Below are 18,940 nucleotides of genomic sequence, written 5' to 3' on the forward strand. Positions count from 1 at the left end.
AGGGGTCAATTTCTTTCAAGTCAGCCACTACCCAACCAATAGCTTCTTTGTGCTCTTGTAGCACCGCTAAAAGGTTGGTTTCCTGGTCCTTTAGAAGGTCCGATGCAATGATGACCGGGAGAGTTTGATTTGAACCAAGGAATACATACTTGAGATGGGCCGGGAGTGGCTTAAGCTTAAGTTGTGGTGGAGATTTTAGAGATGGAACCGGAGGAGTGGTGGAGAGCTGAGGAAGCGGCTCTTTTGGAACTTTCCAAGGGGGAATGTCCATGATAGCAGCAACATCAAGCAGAGAATTAACTTCTTGGATAGATTGATCAATATCAAAGTTTGAGAAGTCGAAATGAGACATGCAAGTTTCAAGAGAGTCCTTGCTTAAAATGAAGGGGAGAGATTCTTCGACCATTTTATCAATGACATCAACAAGGAAACAATCATCCTCATTGGAAGGATGTTGAGTCGCATGAAAGATATGGAGTTTGACTTGCATGTTTCCAAAAGCAATGTCCATCATCCCGGTTTGGCAATTAATTGATGCATTAGCTGTAGCTAAGAATGGCCTACAAAGGATCACGGGAATATGCTTTTTTGGATAGTGGACCGATTTCGTGTTAAGAGCCACAAAGTCTACTGGGAAGTAGAATTTGTCCACTTGGATGATAACATCCTTAAGAATGCCTCGTGGATGCTTGACCGATCTATCGGCAAGTTGCAAAACCACGGAAGTCGGCTTTAAATCTCCCAAGCCAAGCTGTAAGTAAACTGAGTATGGAATTAAATTCACACTAGCTCCTAAGTCAAGGAGGGCCCTCTCGATTTTGTTGTCACCAATGACACAAGAGATTGTGGGGGCACCCGGATCCTTATACTTTGGAGGAGTGCTGTGCTAAATGATAGCACTAACATTTTCAGTTAACCTCACTTTCTTTGGCAAATGATTTTTAGAAGTGCGCTTTTGAGTGCACAAGTCTTTTAGAAATTTTGCATAGGGAGGGATTTGCTTGATAGCATCCAAGAGGGGCAAGTTGATCTTCACTTGCTTGAAAACTTCCCACATGTCTTGAATTTTACAATTCTTGTTCCCAATATGTGTTGACTCTTGAAGATGTTGAGGAAATGGAGCTTTTGGCTTATAAGTAGTTTTCACATTTGGGGTACAAGCTTGGGAGTTTCGTGAATGGTATTTGGACGAGAAGAGCTTAGAATTTGATTGGAAGAGCTTGAATCTGGATTTTACAAGGGAGGTTCTTTTTCATTTTTGTCTCCATCAACCTTGTTGTCAACCACTCTACCACTCTTAAGGGTGGTGATTGCTTGAACATGCTCATGACTCGGCCCACTCGATGGAGGGGTTTCACCAATCTCATGCATCACTCTAAGATTTTCAAATGGTTGAGTGGGAAGCTTACCTTTGTCCTTTTGAAGCAATTGGTTCACAGAGTTAGCTATTTGGCCCACTTGATTTTCAAGCTTAGCTATGGATTGAGTATGAGAGTGAACCATTTGAAGAGTAGGCTATAAAGATGTCAAGAGTTGCTTATTGGAATCCATAATTTGCTTGTTTAATAATTCCATCATTCGCTTGTTTGCAGCCACAATTTCATCAGTTGGGTACACTGGAGGTTGATTGAGACATTTGGATTGTAAGGAGGACGGTAGCTTGAAGAGGCTGGAAATTGCCTATTTGGAAATTAAGGAGGGGGCTGATTTTGATGCCCCGGATTTTGGAATTGAGAATTATGTGGGGTTTGTTGCCTTTACGAGAAATTCGGGTGATCTCGCCATCCCGGATTGTAGGTATTGGAATAGGGATTATTCCCGAATCTTGAGAACATGGCATTAGCTTGCGCTTGATTTGGATTGGAAACTTGCTCCGGCGTAGGGCAATCTTCCGTGAGATGGAATGAACTAGTACATGATGAACATACTGAACTTGCCGAATTTTGAGATAATGAAGGAGAGAGATGTGGTGCCATCAATTAATAGAATTTATGAGCTATGGCATCCACTTGGGATGATTCCTCCCTTATTGACTTTGGTTGACAAGGGTTGGTGTTCTTTGCATTGGTTGAGGTTGGAGCCCTACGAGAATTATGTTGAAGTGAATTTTCGCTTAAATTCTCTAGTAGGGTCCAAGCCTCATCCGCATTCTTGGACATGAACATCCCACCACAAGAAGAGTCAACCATGAATCTATGGGGTTCGGTCAAGCCAGCAAAGAAAGCTTGCACTAATTGCCATTTTGGAATCAAATGATGCGGACATTTTCTAAGAAGGTCTTGTAGCCTTTCCCAAGTTTCGTAGAGTTGTTCTCCATCCGTTTGAGAAAAGCTAAGAATGGAACGCCTCATTTGGTTGGTTTTACTCACCGGATAAAACTTCTTAAGGAATTCTTGCTGTAATTGAGCCCAAGAAGTGATGGAATTTGGAGTGAGTGAGTTCAACCAATACTTTGCCCCATCCTTTAAAGAAAATGGGAAAAGGTGCAGATGGAGTGCATTCTCAGGGAAACCTCTTAACCAGATGGTCGAACAGATTTCAAGGAATTCATCAAGATGCTTATATGGATCTTCATTATCAAGGCCAAGGAAAGATGGAAGCATTTGAATGGTACTTGATTTGATCTCATATTGAGCCGCATCGATGTTTGGCATCACTATGCATGAAGGTGAAGCATAGGTAGTAGGGATGAATTGGTCCCTGAGAGTCATTGGCTCTACATTTGGAATTTCGGCCCTATCATTATTAATTCCCTCATTTATGACATCTCCTACATTTTCAGCCATTGTGTTAAACTCAGTTTCAAGTTCTCTTACACTAGAAGATTCCCTAAGGTTTCGTCTAAGAGTTCTTTCAAGTGAATTTATGTCAACTGGTGAGTCAAGAGTTGCTAGGGAGAGTGATCTACGGCCAAACATCAACAATACATAATGTTATCAACGCAATTATTCATCATTCACAACTCCACATACGATGTTCCCATTCTCCTCAATTATCAAGACAGAATTTAAATGGCCACGACAAGGACCGATGCTTGTACACAAAATTTAAACAAGATAATAGCCTCAACAAGGGCTTCAAAACTAAATTATCACTAAATTTAACACATGCACAATATTCACAATGTCGAAACTAGAAGGTCAAGAGACTTACTTGGGGTCCTCTAAACTTACAAATTAGCTAGCATTCCCTCGGTGAGCTTCGAGTCCCTAGAATCTCACTTACAACACAAGATGGTCAAACTACACAATAAATATTCACAATTCATGATATTAACAATCACACTAAAATTAACTCTAAAACTTCGGTTGCTAAACCGTTTGCAGTCCCCGGCAACGGCGCCAAAAATTAATCGGTTGAGAATTCGATCTATAATAAATCAACCTTCGCAATAGCACGAATCATTGTAAAATAGGGCTATTGGTCGGGTAAGTCGAACCACTGGGACTGCACTAATCTATGGCAACCTAAGTGTCTAGAGTCTTTTTAGAATGATACGGGGTGTTCATAGAGGATTTGTTGGTTGTCACTTAAGCTATGAAATTAAGGTGCATAAAATAAAAGTTTGGAAGAGTTTAAAGGAGATGAAATATAAATAAAGAGGACTAGGGAAGTGAATCCGCCTCCATCCCTATACACATGCTAGATTAGAGCTAAATTGGGGAAAAAACAATATATGATGGTCAAGAAATATATAGCAACACATAGTTGTCATATAATCAACAAAATGCACATTAAATGTCAAGCAAGCATGATCCATTAAAGGTTAACATGTTTAGACTACCTAACTAAGGTGTAACTTAACCACATTTACTTGAATGAAAGATTATCAAGTCCTATATAAAATGATGAAGCACATGAAGGTAAGCAATAAGCATAAACCATCAAAGGCTTCACCTAAGCAATGATCTATCAAAGTACTTATCAACATGCCATTAAACCATTTCATAACCTTGTCTCCATTCTCACCATGAAAACTCAAGCAATATGATTAATATAAGACATCATCTAAAACAAGATAATCAACTTACAGAAATCATCCATACATATATCAACATTCATTATAACAAATGAAGTGCTCTTGGTTATGAAAAGACAATAGAATGTACATTGTAATCCCCAAAATATAGCCTAAATTAGAACATGCTTACAAGGGAGGGGCCTCATCACCTCCCTAGATGGAGGTTTAGTTACCCATGGGAGCTTTAGAAGAAGGAAGAAGCTTGGAAGATCCCTCCATTTTCGAGCTCCTTTGTTGTAGCTTTAAGAACTCAATCTTTTCCTCCTCCTTCTCTCTCTAGAAATCTTAAGTATTCAATCTGTCAATTAAATGATACATCATATTTTATTTTTGCATAAAACTTGTCTCTATGTGATGAATCAAGATTTATGTATGAAAATCCCTCAGAAAGTTTTTAAAACTAGCACGTTTTCCAACAGTGGTATCAGAGCATGGTTTGATTCATTACTAGAGATCATGATTTTATGAAAAGCATCATTCATGGATCCAAATTTATATATGCATATGTATATATTATTATATGATCATGATGTATGTATATTTGTGATTGGATGATATTGATGTATGTTTGGGCCATGGATGAAGCTTATGATAAGCGCCGAATATTCTATATTCAAACGCCCTTAGTTGCATTAGTTAAGTCCATTATTTGATTATTTTATGTACATTATCTTCATTTACATGTTTTTATATATTTTCAGGTTTATTGGCCAAAAAGGAGCAAAAATGATGTTTTGTTGATTCTTTGAATAATAATGTGCTCAAGGCTGAAGTTCTGGCAGTAGTGGAGTTTGACTTTGCTCTTCATTTTTGACCTAACAAACTCGAGAACTGGACTTCCATTAAAGCATGGCGCATTTAGAGCTTTGAATTAGCTATCCAAATCTTCAAACGGTTCGTCATTTGGAGTTCGGAGCAGAAAGTTATGGCTATTTTACAAAAGTAGTGCAAAGCAGGTCAAAAGAAGAGAGCAAGCTGATGGAACTTCGAGCGCTCGAAGGGCTTACTTTGAGTGCTCGAACTTTAGGCAGAATGCTCTCCAGGATCCATCACTTCAGCCCACTTGCTCCTTGATTCACTCATTTCTGATTTCCATCTTTATGGGTTGGTTGGAGATGTCTTTTGGTGGGGAGTTGAGCCTTGTTTGGTGAGGGTTTGATAGGATAATGTCTACAAGAAGGTGAGGGGAACCACATATCATACATCAGATCTCATCTTGCATTTATTTATTTAAATTATTATTTTTGTCAAACAAATGTTTTATTGTGATCGAGCCAGAAATAATTAATAGTACCAAAATAAATATATTAATTAAATAGTCGGATTGATGGCTTTATTTATTCAATAACTAATTATGCATAAAGGGGTCAAAGTGCAATATTGACTTAGAGGTTATTTATTATTTAATTGGAGTTTAATTAATTTCTTTTAGTGGAGTAGAAATTAATTTATGAATTAATTGAATTGGATCCATGGATCGGGCCAATTATTAATTCACTGTAGCCAATAAAATAATAAGCCCAAATGATTCTCACTCATAACCCAACTTGATATTGAAATCATATTAGATTTGAGACATGTGAATTAGAGATTGAGAATGATTTATTGTTTCATTTTCTTTATCTTTATGTTGCCTATATATATACATGGTCTATGTATATTTTAGGTGGTGATTTTTGGAAGAAGGAAAAAGGAATATATATTTTCTCTCTCTAGAAAATTAGGGTTAATGTTCTCATCTAATGGAGGCTCCCATAAGCTTAGTTTTCCAAGGTCATTCATGAAGGCTTATGAGTGATTCCTAAAGGCAAAACAATTACCAAGAAGATGGAGATCCAAGGAGAAGGCATCTTGTTAAGGGATCTACAATAAGTGAGAACATTCACTTTAGAGGAAAGATTATATAATAAATCATTTTGTCTAAAAACACACGAAGGCCTTCGAATTTACTTTGTGATCAACCATAATCAATACAAAATAAATATAAATAACAATGATGCAAATATTAAAAATATAACCGTCTAACTATTAATTACATAATTACCCAAAGTGCCGGTCTAAAGATTCTGAAGGTTTTGCCGAACAAATCAAAGTAATTACCAATAAATAAAAGAGTCTATACTTCTCTCATGCTTAAGAGTCAAATGCCATGACGGTGATAGGGAGCAATTGCATACGACGGCTCTCGCAATATATCTCAACCTAACGCAGATCCATTTCAAGTCTTAGTTAATAATGAGTCCATCCATAATTACCGATTATGAACTATTTATGATTACTATTTATATATCATGCATTGATCGCCATCACATACTTATATATAAATATCTCTTGTAATCAAATGGACACTATCAATTCCATAATGAATCGAAACATAATATATTGAATTCACCAATTGTATAAAGCATAAATATTTCAGATACGTTAGGAACATATGTCACTTTAATCCAAATAGGAATTGTTATGCCAGGGCATATAAATCCCAACAACAAATTTTTAGGGTCAATATTAAATTTCTATATTGGTTAAGATGTATTGAAAAACATGAATAAGGAGTTGAAGAAGAAGAGAAAAAAAAAGTCATATAAGATGTAAATCTTTGGGGGCCTAATATTAAATTTATGCATAAGTTAAAGTTCGAGGGAGGAGAGAGAAAAGAGAAAAAAAAAAAGAAGTTATTTTAGAATATAAATATTTGAAACCTAATATAAAATCCCAAACAAGTTATTTTATGATATGATATTTGGAAAAAAATAAGTTATTTTATGATATGATATTTGGGAAAAAATAAGTTATTTTAGGACATAAATCTTTGGGCCTAATATAAAAATTTTGTATTTATTTGAGTTTAATAATATTAGGAAATAATTATAATATAACTTAATATAAGGAAATTTTAAAATTTTGGAGCCTTCTTATTGGCTGGGGTCTTAGGCAACCGCCTAAGTCGCCTAACGCTGGAGCCGGCCCTACATCTCTTATCTCTACTCACGTAATCACATAATATTATTTCCCACTTTATGGATTATGATGAGGTCATAGTGGCTATGACTTATGTGGTAGGATTGAATAATTATTGTTTAAATTGTGTACATGTAAATTCATTTGGATAGTTTAATACAAATGGTTAATTAATTATGCTATTATTTATTTTTATAAAATTGTTATTAGTATATTTGTGTGCTCATGTATATTTAAGTTAGGCCCTGTATTCATCTTACTATTGATATTATGTAATGTAATGATTAGGTGTCTATCTAGACATTTGTATAACTGATATTGGAGATAATTTAATAAATCTATAAATGTAATAATGTTTTTTCTTACTTAAATAAGAGCATAGATGAATTACTTTAATTTATATAACTTTTTATAAAAATAAATTAAATATAAATCACTCATAGTTTAAAATAATTTACCCAAATTTATTTTAAAATAGATGAATATGGACGGGTTGGTCATTAACGAACCTCTAAAATTAACCCCTAAATAGAACACACAAGCAAGGTAACAAAAAAATAAAAAAAGTGTAAAAATAACGTGGCTCACCGGTGAACAAGATTTACACACGGGTGAAAAACTATTTACTTTTATTATAAAAAAACAAAAAAAATTAAAACACTCAACGAACTACCAATAGTTAATCCATAGTCCATACTTGAACCAATAAAAAAGGACCACCTCTCCCGGCCCTCAATCGTTTCTCTCAATCCTTTCTCATCCCACTAACTTTTGTCTGCCACTTGTGGCTGCCGACTTAGCTGCTGCAAAAGCTATCCATTACTTCATCATTCCTGTCGCCTCATTGGACTATGAAACTCCAGCTCATAGACATCTGATGACACAAAAAGCAATCCGTCCATTGTACTTTTTATGGTGGACAACACACCCCCCAAACCAATCACAGCACACCGTTTCTTTGCGGTTCTCATTCATTAATTGTACTGTTCATCCATGCTATGCAAACATAGTCCAATTGACCAAAAAACTGACTCACCATTGACTACCAAATTACAAAATCACATCACTTGAACCAATTGATTTGAGCCACTTTACCAAACCACGTTAAATAACAGACAAAAGTACAAACAACCCTCCTGAACTATTACAAATCAATAATTTACCTCTTTAAATTACAAAAATGAATAATTCAGTACCACAATTATTAAAATTGTACAAATTAACCCTTAAAATGCAATTTCGGCCACTTTCCGGCCAACTTGATTGTAAATTTATAAAACTATCCATTGTAATTAAAAAAAAAATACAAAAATAAATAATCAACATGAAATACCGTCAATGCCCCTCTGTTCTCAAGTCGTCAAATGTTCCCAGCCATAGCCGGGCACCTTGCCGAGACGGTTTAATGCCAAATGATTATCTGAATGTGTCAAACATTATTCTTCACTTTTCATCATCATCTAGATGGTATAGGCGAGGATGAAAAAGGGGAAGCAATTGTCTTGCCAACACGGTACCCGTGGGAAGGAAGTGACCGAGATTACGAGTATGAGGAGGTATGTTCCATATCTCGTGATTCTATATTCTTCCCCGTCATTTAAGTTAATAGATTTGCCTCCGGGAGAATAATCCAGAGCTTGCCGGAGATAGACGTAGAACTGTTATGCGGCCACCTCAAGTTCTTCGAAAAGGCACAAAGAAGACGGTTTTTGTGAATTTCATAAACCTGTGCAAGATGTATGTTTGGATTTGTTGATTCTGCTTGTTTGCCGTTGAGATTCATACTTTAACACTTAGTCTAATTTCAGGTTACATAGTCTAACATCGTCGGCAACTTCTACAATTATCCCAACAACGCACAACCACAGAGGAGTTTTTGTACCTGGATTAAGGGATCGAATGTGATCTGAGAGGGTTTAAGTGCAGCGGCCACAGAGACCTCTAGAGAGGAAAGGAAGCCAATTGGAGAGAAATTCCGACGCGATTCGCAGGTCGGTGGCGTTGTAGTTCAGGAGGAACGGGTCATCCGTTCAAGTTCGTTGGCCGTTCATGGCGTTTTCTCTAACCAAAAAATCAGAGAATCGGTGGTGGTCCGGTAGATTACAGAGAATGGAGGGAACAAACTCTTCATAATTTGTGAGATCCCCAATCATATTGGAGAATACGAAGGCAGATTCATTATTTTATTTATTTTTTTATTTTTTATATTGATGAAAAAAACTACCGGTTTTGATCCAATTATATCAGAGGTGGCTGGTGCAGCGATGGTGATGGCGGCATAGCGGCGATGGGCTGCAGAGAAGACCGGTTCGGCCTGCTGGTGCAGCGATGGCGATGGCGATGGCGGCATAGGCCGGAGAGGACTGGTTCGGCCTACTGGCGCAGCGATGGCGATGGTGGCATGGGCCGGTGATGAGTTGTGGAGAGGTCAGTTGTGACCTTGCGGCGCAGCACTGGCGGGAAGGAGAACTCGGCTTTGAGCTTCTTGGTGGTTTTTACCTCATTACGTGGCAGAAAAGTTAAAATGAATAAATAAATAATAATATTCATTAGTATTCGAGGGTAATTTCGGAATTAAAAGAAAAAAACAGTCACGTGCTGATCATGTGGGCCGAAAAGTGGTCGGAATTGAGTTTTACGGGTTAATTTGCACAATTTGTAATAGTTATGGCATTAACTTGTTCATTTTTGTAGTTCAAGGGAGTAAAATGCGAATTTGTGATTGTTCAGGGGGTTTTTTTTACATTTTTGCCTCATTTAACCAATTAATTTTAGCCAAACACAACACCCAGTAAGTAATTGATACATTTTGACTGATTTCAACACATTGCATACCTAGAATAGATATTGGTCTCACAAGACGCCTCATGTTGTTAGTGTACCTATTCGATAAAATATATTACTTAATATATTATTTCGTTATCAACAAATTTATAAGTAAATGAGCCAACTTGTTTTTAAAATAGTACATTGTTATTTAACGTTACACTAATGACATGGTGCACTTATCACACACCCAATATTTACTTGCTTGCATGACATGTTTAGTTCGTATCGACCTATTAACTGTTACGAAATTAAATAAAAAACACAAAAAAGAGATCATACACAAATAGATTTTATTTGGTTCATCTAAAATTCAGAGTTAGGTTCAAGGGTTGTAGAAATTTTACTATGATAATAAAAATAATAGCGAATATAGAGAATCCAGAATGAATAAATATTTATCAGGATCCACATTATGTCAATGGCTCTTGATTAATTTCTCACTTACCCATTTCATTCTAAATAAATAAATATCTATCAAGCTCCACTTTATGTCAATGGCTCTCGATCAATTTCTCACTTGCCCATTTCATTCTTAATAAATAAATATCTATCAAGCTCCACTTTATGTCAATGGCTCTCGATCAATTTCTCACTTGCCCATTTCGTTCTTAATGAATAAATATCTATCAGAATGAATAAATATCTTGATTGTGGCATTCCATCTATCTATCTATATATATATATATATCTATCTTGCATTAAAAGATAAATTAGCGGAGTTCGTTATTAATTCTTCCTCTCTTCTTAATGGATATTTATACGAATTTGGTACCAAAATTTTATCTGGTTGCTATATTGCTAATACTTGAGCTATTGTTGCCTATCATAAACAAAGCAGGTCTCCTCCTCCTCCTCTCTCTCTCTCCCCATAGAAGTGATTTCATATTGTATGTGCCATTGTTTGCTCATCATTACTTCTTATACATAGAGTCCTGTCCTGTAAAGTTTCACCACTTTCAACAGTTAAAGTCACCATTAACATGACTTTACTTTATACATTGTTGCTTACATTAGTCTAGTTTTCTCCTATTACATACAGGAGCACAATCCATAGGTGTGTGCAATGGACAATTCGGCAACAATTTACCATCGGCGCAGGAAACTGTAGACTTATACAAATCCAAAGGCATTGGGAGGATGCGAATCTATTATCCAGACCAAGCAACGCAGCAGGCCCTCAGAGGATCCAATATAGAACTCATCCTCGGCGTTCCGAACTCAGATCTTCAACCGCTTGCATCCGATGCTTCAGCCGCAACTCAATGGGTCCAGAAGAATGTAATAGCCTACTCACCCGATGTCAAGCTCCGATACATTTCTGTGGGAAGTAAAGTTGATCCCAACAATCCTACAACTCGTTTTGTTCAGTTTGTTCTCCCCGCAATGCGAAACATCCACAACGCCATTGTAGCATCTGGATTACAAGACCAAATCAAGGTTTTGTTGCTTTGCTCTGCTTGATATCATTTTATTGAAAATAAAAAAAAACGCTAAGTACGCACATAAATTAATAGAGAATTTAAATTAGGACAATTTATTATTAGTCATTTGGAACTTGCACTTATTACTCCTACTAAGATAATTAAATAACTTAAAATGCACGCATGCATAATGCATTTTAAAATTTTTGAACGACAAAATAATAAAATTAAGTTTATTTTCTAACAGATTTCAACAGCAACACACGTGGGACTTTTGGGCAATTGGTACCCTCCGTCACAAAGCGTATTTGGAGAGAGCGCGCAGTCGTTCATGGAGCCAATCATCGGCTTCCTAATTAACAATAGTGCCCCATTACTCGCCAGCATACACCCTTACTATAGCTATATTGGTGACACACAAAACATTCAGCTTCCTTATGCCTTATTTACTGCATCAGGAGTAATTGTACGAGACGGTTCGTTAGACTACACAAACCTTTTTGATGTATTGTTGGATGCCATGTACTGTGCTGTTAAGAAGGTAGGTGGACAGAGTTTGGAGATTGTGGTTTCGGAGAGTGGCTGGCCGTCTGCGGGTGGTACTGCAGCGACTGTGGAGAATGCAAACACTTACTATAGAAATTTGATGAATCATGTCAAGGGAGGGACTCCAAAGAGGCCAGGGAAGGCTATACAAACTTATTTGTTCGCCATGTTTGACGAGAACCAAAAGATTGGGGCAGAGATGGAAGCTCATTTTGGCCTGTTCAGTCCTAATAGGCAACCTAAATACCAAATTTCTTTTAAATTAGTTTCTTTTTATTTCTATTGTCCAGTCAAATAATTCCCACAATACTCCTGCAAAACTCAAACTCTGTAGATACAATTTGGCCATGGACCTTGATAAATTGCTTTCAATTAAGATAGTGATGAATTTTTAAAATGAATTAGAGAGCTTAATCATATATATATATATATATATATATATATATATATGTATATGTATATGTAAGAATTATATATATATATAAGAATTTTGAGTATCCATTGATTATTATATATTTTGTGTTAAATGTTAAAAAAAAAAAAAATGGTTGGATGACTGAGACGAATTATTAGATGTGAAAATAAAGGATTTAGGTTAATATATGTTGTACTTAAGATATGGATAAAGGTTATATAGTTATTAAGGATAGCACACACATGGTAGGGGTTTATATAATTAATGGACTCTCCTACGGCACTAGCCTTATCAGATACTTTGTTAGGGATGGAATGCAAATTTTGACTGACCCAATAGTTTGATTATTGTTTTCTATCTCAAAAATGGAAGAAACCAAGTTCCCAAATTTTAAATATTCTTATTTTCAATGCGCTAACCTAATATAGCTTTTGCATCACCTATACAATCATATATATTCACACAAGTATATATATATATATATTAGGAGAAGGCACGTACGATGCACGTGATGAATGTTTTGTAATTTTTAAAATTTTTGTTTTCATATCTTTTTTTTTAAATTATTGATTTGAAGCTTGAAACAACAAATAAACCTTACAAAAAATTGTCATTTTTTGTAACTCTTTTTATATAACTAAAATATTTTGAAATTGGTGTTAGTGGTGTTAGAGTTTGAGTTTTGTAAAGTAATAAATTCTTTTAGGTTCTTATATTAATACTGAAATATTTATATTTTCTTTTTTTTATTAATTAATAATTTTTTTTATTTTAATACTGAAATATTTTAGTTTTGCAAACTAATAAATTCTTTTAGGTAATTTGAATTTAATTAGGTAATTTGTAATTTGAATTTTATTAGGTAATTTAAAACTTAGTATAATTTTAAATTTACAATAGAATTTCAATTATATTAATTTTTAATTAAATTTTAAAATAGAAATTCAATTATACTAATCATACATTAGATTGAAATTGATATAAAAATTTATTACATGGAGTTGGTGATTTTTTGGAAGATCCTAGGTTATATTTTATTTTCTTTAAATATATCCTTGTCTAATGTGATAGAGTTTTATATAAAATAAAATAGGTAATTTGTGGTAGAGTTTTATAGAAATTATTTTATTTTATTTAAATATATCCTTGTACAATTAGAATTTCTTTTGATAAAAAACTTATAATAAATACATAAATACAGGAGTTATATGTGATAGAGTTCTCTTTTAATATTAATTAATAAATATTTTTTATCTTAAAAAATAAATACTGAAATGCTGAAATTCTTTACACTTTTATATTTTATTTATATGTATTATTATATTATTATATATTTTCTTTAAATATATCCTTGTCTAATGTGAAAGAGTTTTAAAGAAAATAAATAGGTAATTTGTGGTAGAGTTTTATAGAAATTATTTTATTTTCTTTAAATATATCCTTGTCTAATTAGATTTTCTTTTATTAATAAACTTATAAAAAATAGATAAATACAGGTTATATGTCATAGAGTTTTAAAGAAAATAAAATAGTTAATTTGGGGAAAAGTTTAGGTAATTTGTGTTAGAGTTTTATAGAAAAACTTTAAATATATCCTTGTCTAATATGATAGAGTTTCATTGAAAATTAAATTGGTAATTTGTGCTAGAATTTTATATAAATTATTTATTTTCTCTAAATATAAATATCCTTGTCTAATTAGATTTTATTTTATTAAAAAACTCATAATAAAAGGTAATTTGGGGTAGATGTTGACCTTAAGGATTTCATCCAAGGACAATTTAGAGGTTTTGATGATAACAAACCATTAATGATGTTTAAGAACTAATTTTTACATTGAGTGTTATATATTATTCACATTTAAAGGATGACCTCAATTAAACATGAAAGAACATTCCAAGTATTTCATTATTCAAGATCACATTAAAAAATAATGGATACAAAGAAGACATGAAGTTGCAAAGAAGTAAATGCAAAGTCCATCTAAAGATAGCTTGGACTAAAACGAGTAAGAAAGTAACTCAAAGAAAGGAAAAAAGTAAGTCTACCTAAAAGCCTACATGATCAAGGACAAAGCGTGAAGAAAGTGATAGATAGGATGGTGAGTGTTTAGGATTCAATGTCAAAGTATTTATGAATCAATTTGAAGCTCATCTCTATAGGACCATGCATATCATATCATCATTCATATGTTCCTATGTATATGAGCAATAGACTATGCACTCCATTCATATATAATTGCACATGAAATCATTGCTAAAGAGTGAGTTAGTTCAAGCTTGCATAAGTTTTGAAAGAACTCATCACTTGTACTAGAAATGCTAATACCAAACACATCAATCATATAATTCATATTGATCAACAATTAAGGCATGAGAAGCCTTCATTACCATGAGTTGGTAACGGACATTAGGACCCCAGAATGCGCGTCATGAAAAACTGTATTTTTGGCTAAGTGTGAAAAATGAAATTTTGAAATAATGATTATTTCAAAATAATTTTTTCCGGTAATAACTCTTTATACTTCAACTAGCTTAAACTGATTTTATCAGAATTTTTGACCAAGTCTACATTTGTCTACATAAAGATTCATTTTTACCAAAACTGTCGAAAATCTAAATTTGTACTAAAACTGAATTTCTACATTTTGATTTAGTTGGATTTCAATTTTCTAGTATTTTTTATTGAATCCAAATGGGGGGTACTTCTTTATTTAGATTGTAAACTTAAGGTAAATAGACATATAAATACTGTAAAGACACTTACTTAAAGGTATGTGCAGATGGCCTGTAAAAAAAACTGTTTCATTTGTTAACTTAGAAAAAAATTCCTGGAGCTGCAGTTTCATTTTGGCAAACCGAAATGCATAGGCAAATTGAATCGGACAACCGGTCTTGACAGTGGCTATGCAACAAGGACTCAAGCTATTTTGATCGATCGAAACAAATGAATAACCCATTTCGGCCTACCGAAATAAAAAGGTGAAAGGTAGCCTCAAGTCATTTCGGACGACCAAAACAAAATGATGTTTCATATCGGTTGACCGAACCTGCACAGATTCAGATCTGAACGGCTATTTTGCCTTGAACCGCGTACACAATAGCTCTATTTTTGAATTTGCTGCAGTCACTCTATAAATAGAGTAAGGGGACTTCGGGATTTAATGTTGCTATACTTGAGAGACATCTTCTAGCATCATAAGAGATTTTATTCTTCATTCAGATCATACTCTCTCATCCCATATCATTCATAGAGGATTGAGCTTCAATCTATGCATCTATACTCTAGTTGTGAGCTAATATTTGCATATCAATCTTTAAGAGATATATTTGTCTACAACAAATCTGATCTTCATTTGTAAGGGCTGGTTTGGCCCAAGGAAGAAGAAACAAACTAGTTTCAATTTAGAAGCGTTGGTGTAACCTAAAGGAAGACTAAGAGAGATTGTTTCTTAGCAAAGTGAAGCAAGGAGTTGCTTCATGTAAATGGTTGCTCTCCACCCGTAAAGAGGTGCACTAGTGGATTGGGAAGTCTCAAGAGGAGTCTTGAGTCGAGGAGTAGGAGTTTCCGAATCTCGCTAAAATCGCCGTGTGAATGTTTGCAATCTCTCTTCCCTTATGTCCTTTACATTTATTCTATTAATTGTTTATGTTTATATCTTGATTATTACATAAATGTTAGAAGGGTTTAGTAGAATTTGCAAAACTAAAAATTGGTCATTATTTGCCAAAGACTCTATTCACCCTCCTCTAGAGTCTATACTTGGGCAATAATTGGTATCAGAGTCTAACTCTAATAAAAAAGACTTAACCGTCTTAGAGTATGATCATGACCAACAATGGCATATTCACACACCTAGAAGGACAATGTATTGATAGACCTCCAATTTTTTATGGAACCAACTATAACTATTGGAAAAGTATAATGATAGACTTTCTTCAATCCATAGACTATAGAATTTGGCTTGCCATAGTTAATGGACCATTCATTCTCGTGAAAGAAGTAAAAAAGACAATGGTTCCTAAAGAAGAGAAAAAATGGGATACAAATGACCATAGATTAATTTAATGGAATGCTAAAGCCATAAATAATCTTTATTGTGCATTAAATAAAAATGAGTTCAATAGAATTGCAAATTGTAAAACGGCAAAAAAAATTTGGGACTCACTTGAGATATTCCATGGTAGTACTTGTAATGTTGAGGAATCAAATTTATGTATGCTTATCAATGAAAATGAATCTTGAAGCATGAATGACAATGGTTTAAATAATGAGATGAATTTTAGTTCTACTAACATTACTAATCATGTGAATGATCTTATTAGAATTTACTCATCTTCTTATGGTGAAGAAAATGAAGCAATTCAAAGGAAGAGTGAAATTCTCCAAGCTTCTAGCAAAGAAGAAAATGACATCAAAGATATGGTTGATCATCATAAAGATATTGCTCTTTGTCTCATGGCCGACAAAGATGAGGTAAACTCGAACCATGATTCTTTTGATTTAAATGCTTCCTATAATGAGTTAGTTGATGAGCATAATGAGTTACATGATGCGTTTAAAGAGTTGCATGGTGTATTAGAAAAAATGTTTATAAAATGTGAATCTCTTAAAAAGGAAAACCATGATCTCTCTCAAAGACATGAAAAAGTTCAAAGGTGAAAATAATTCTTTAGAAATGAAAAATCATTATCTTAAGCAAGAATTAGAAAAGATTCAAATTGAAAATGAGTCTTTGAAAAAGGAAAATGATAATGTACTATCTAAAGAGTCACCATTAATTGATTGTGCTTTCGAATATAATTCTTCAAATGAAGCCATTGATGATCAAAATGACATCTTAGCAAAGTTAACCAAAGGAAAAGAGAACTTGAATACTATGCTTGGAAATCAAAGAAAGGTCTCTTTCAAAAATGGGATACGATATGATCCTTACAATAAAGATGCATGCTTATTGAAAAAGAGAAAGTTCATAAATGATTCATTTGACACAAGTTCTTTTCAATATCCTAAATGCAATTATTGTAAAAGGTTAGGACACAAAATTTACAATTGTCCATTTAGAAAGAAGAAAAGGATCAAGAAGATTTAGGTTCCAAAAGGAACTTTTATGCCATTACTTAACTCTTATGGACCCAACAAAATTTGGGTACCAAATGAACATTTCTTAAGCTCGTCTTGTAGGCTTGCTTAATGGCATATTCTTTAAGGATTGTAAAGGAAACATTACTTGGGAATAACCCCAAGGGCAAGGTTATTGGTAAAACTCTACACAATCTTTCTATACTATGAATTGGTTGTTTATTTCATGGTTTGTTAGAATTATTCATATATTGTGGAAATTTTCTTTTAGTTTGATTCAAGTACTCAAATATGAAAACTGTTTTAATGCATGCTTTTCATTGATTGAAATATTATCTTTTACATGCATTATATTTAAATGGATTACTTGGAATTGCATTTAAAGACTACACTTAGAAGTAGAGAAAATTTCCCTAAAAAGTGAAAGTTTTGAGAAGGAACTAACTTTCTAATGAGCTAACACTCTTTGAAAATGAAAATTTGATTTGGAAAGAAATGCATCTTCCTTCTAATTATTGAATCCTTAAGGATTAAATGGGAACTTTATTCATGTTTGTCTACTTAGGAAGAATCATGTTCCTCTTTGTCAATTCTTGAATTTCATCATGGATAATCCACATAGAATCACTTTGTAATCCATATATGAAATTATGCTTTCCACTCAATTATTATTCATTTCATATGGTTTCATCGATTTAAATGTAATTATAAGCATATCCACTTATTTGAAAACAAATGAATTAGCATGCTAGAGACATTTAAATTAATGATTTAATTTGAAGCATGTTAATTAAGGTGAGTACCACGTTTGTGCTTTGTATTGAATTGGTTTCCAAATGAAACCTTATTATTGTGTGCTAATTCACAAGGACCCTAAAAGAATGGGGTACCAAAGACCGCCACTTGAGTATGCTTTGTAGATTCAAAATCTATTTCACTCAAGAACAAGTACATTCAGAAATATGGAGGGCTAAATCATATAAAGAGAAATCACGCCATGAATAAGATGAGGGATGCACTACAATGAGAACCTTGGTCAAAGCTAACGGTATTGATTGCTTTGGTAAATATCCATTCCTCATCGCAAATGTGCTTTTAGTTGATAAGCTTAAATGTGACTTAATTGTGCTATGTGATAAGGAATATATTATCATTTCTATATCTAGTCATGCATAATTAATGTGGATGGTGATCTTGACATGAATGCTACTTGTTGCTAAAAATGTCTAAGGCATAGATTTTGATAATCTATATGAAAGTAGTTCATTAAGACACATTGGTGATCCTTAAAGCTACTTCATTTGGATTTACTTTAAATAGATATATCTAGAATGTCATTTATGTGCCTTTGTGTTCTTAAATGTTTTATTTACATTTTCTTGACATCACTAGCACATTAAATGAAATTATTTGAACTTGAAAATAATTGGATCAAATCTGGAAAGTCAAAGTTCTATCTCAATTAGGAAAATTTGCTGGTTTTGCATTCCTGCATAAACCGGTTGACCGATACTTGATTCGGACGACCGAAGTAGCTATTTCGGCTGTTCAAAAATTGATCCGGCAGACCGAAATAAGTAAATCAAAATTACTTTAAGGATGTAAACCGGCCGACCAATAGGGTCATATCAGTCGACCAATATGTGTGCAGCACCAGTACTTATA

General features: G+C 33.8%; 1 protein-coding gene and 1 long non-coding RNA gene across 2 annotated transcripts; both read left to right on the plus strand.

Annotated features, from left to right (window-relative positions):
• Positions 1 to 8,338: 8,338 nt before the first annotated feature.
• Positions 8,339 to 9,706, plus strand: LOC132300203 (uncharacterized). The gene is made up of 2 exons (XR_009480318.1): positions 8,339 to 8,538; positions 8,791 to 9,706. It is a non-coding gene; the product is annotated as an uncharacterized LOC132300203 (long non-coding RNA).
• A 664-nt stretch (positions 9,707 to 10,370) lies between these two features.
• On the plus strand, positions 10,371 to 12,179 carry LOC132300204 (glucan endo-1,3-beta-glucosidase-like). Its single transcript, XM_059797190.1, has 3 exons — positions 10,371 to 10,649; positions 10,851 to 11,248; positions 11,480 to 12,179. The coding sequence occupies exons 1-3, from the start codon at positions 10,559 to 10,561 to the stop codon at positions 12,074 to 12,076; spliced, it is 1,086 nt and encodes a 361-aa protein (XP_059653173.1). The 5' UTR covers positions 10,371 to 10,558; the 3' UTR covers positions 12,077 to 12,179.
• The last annotated feature ends 6,761 nt before the right edge of the window (positions 12,180 to 18,940 follow it).

The sequence above is a fragment of the Cornus florida genome, unplaced genomic scaffold (genome assembly GCF_030987335.1).
Source record: "Cornus florida cultivar Cherokee Brave unplaced genomic scaffold, ASM3098733v1 CherokeeBrave_3.0.0_Hap2_Chr03, whole genome shotgun sequence".
Lineage (NCBI taxonomy): Eukaryota > Viridiplantae > Streptophyta > Magnoliopsida > Cornales > Cornaceae > Cornus > Cornus florida.

Bases quoted from the DNA above. Each gene is read 5' to 3' on its own strand.
- LOC132300204 (XM_059797190.1), top strand. From the start codon at position 10,559: ATGGATATTTATACGAATTTGGTACCAAAATTTTATCTGGTTGCTATA. The intron at 10,650-10,850 runs GTCTCCTCCTCC...TATTACATACAG, and splicing joins GCCTATCATAAACAAAGCAG to GAGCACAATCCATAGGTGTG. The intron at 11,249-11,479 runs GTTTTGTTGCTT...ATTTTCTAACAG, and splicing joins GATTACAAGACCAAATCAAG to ATTTCAACAGCAACACACGT.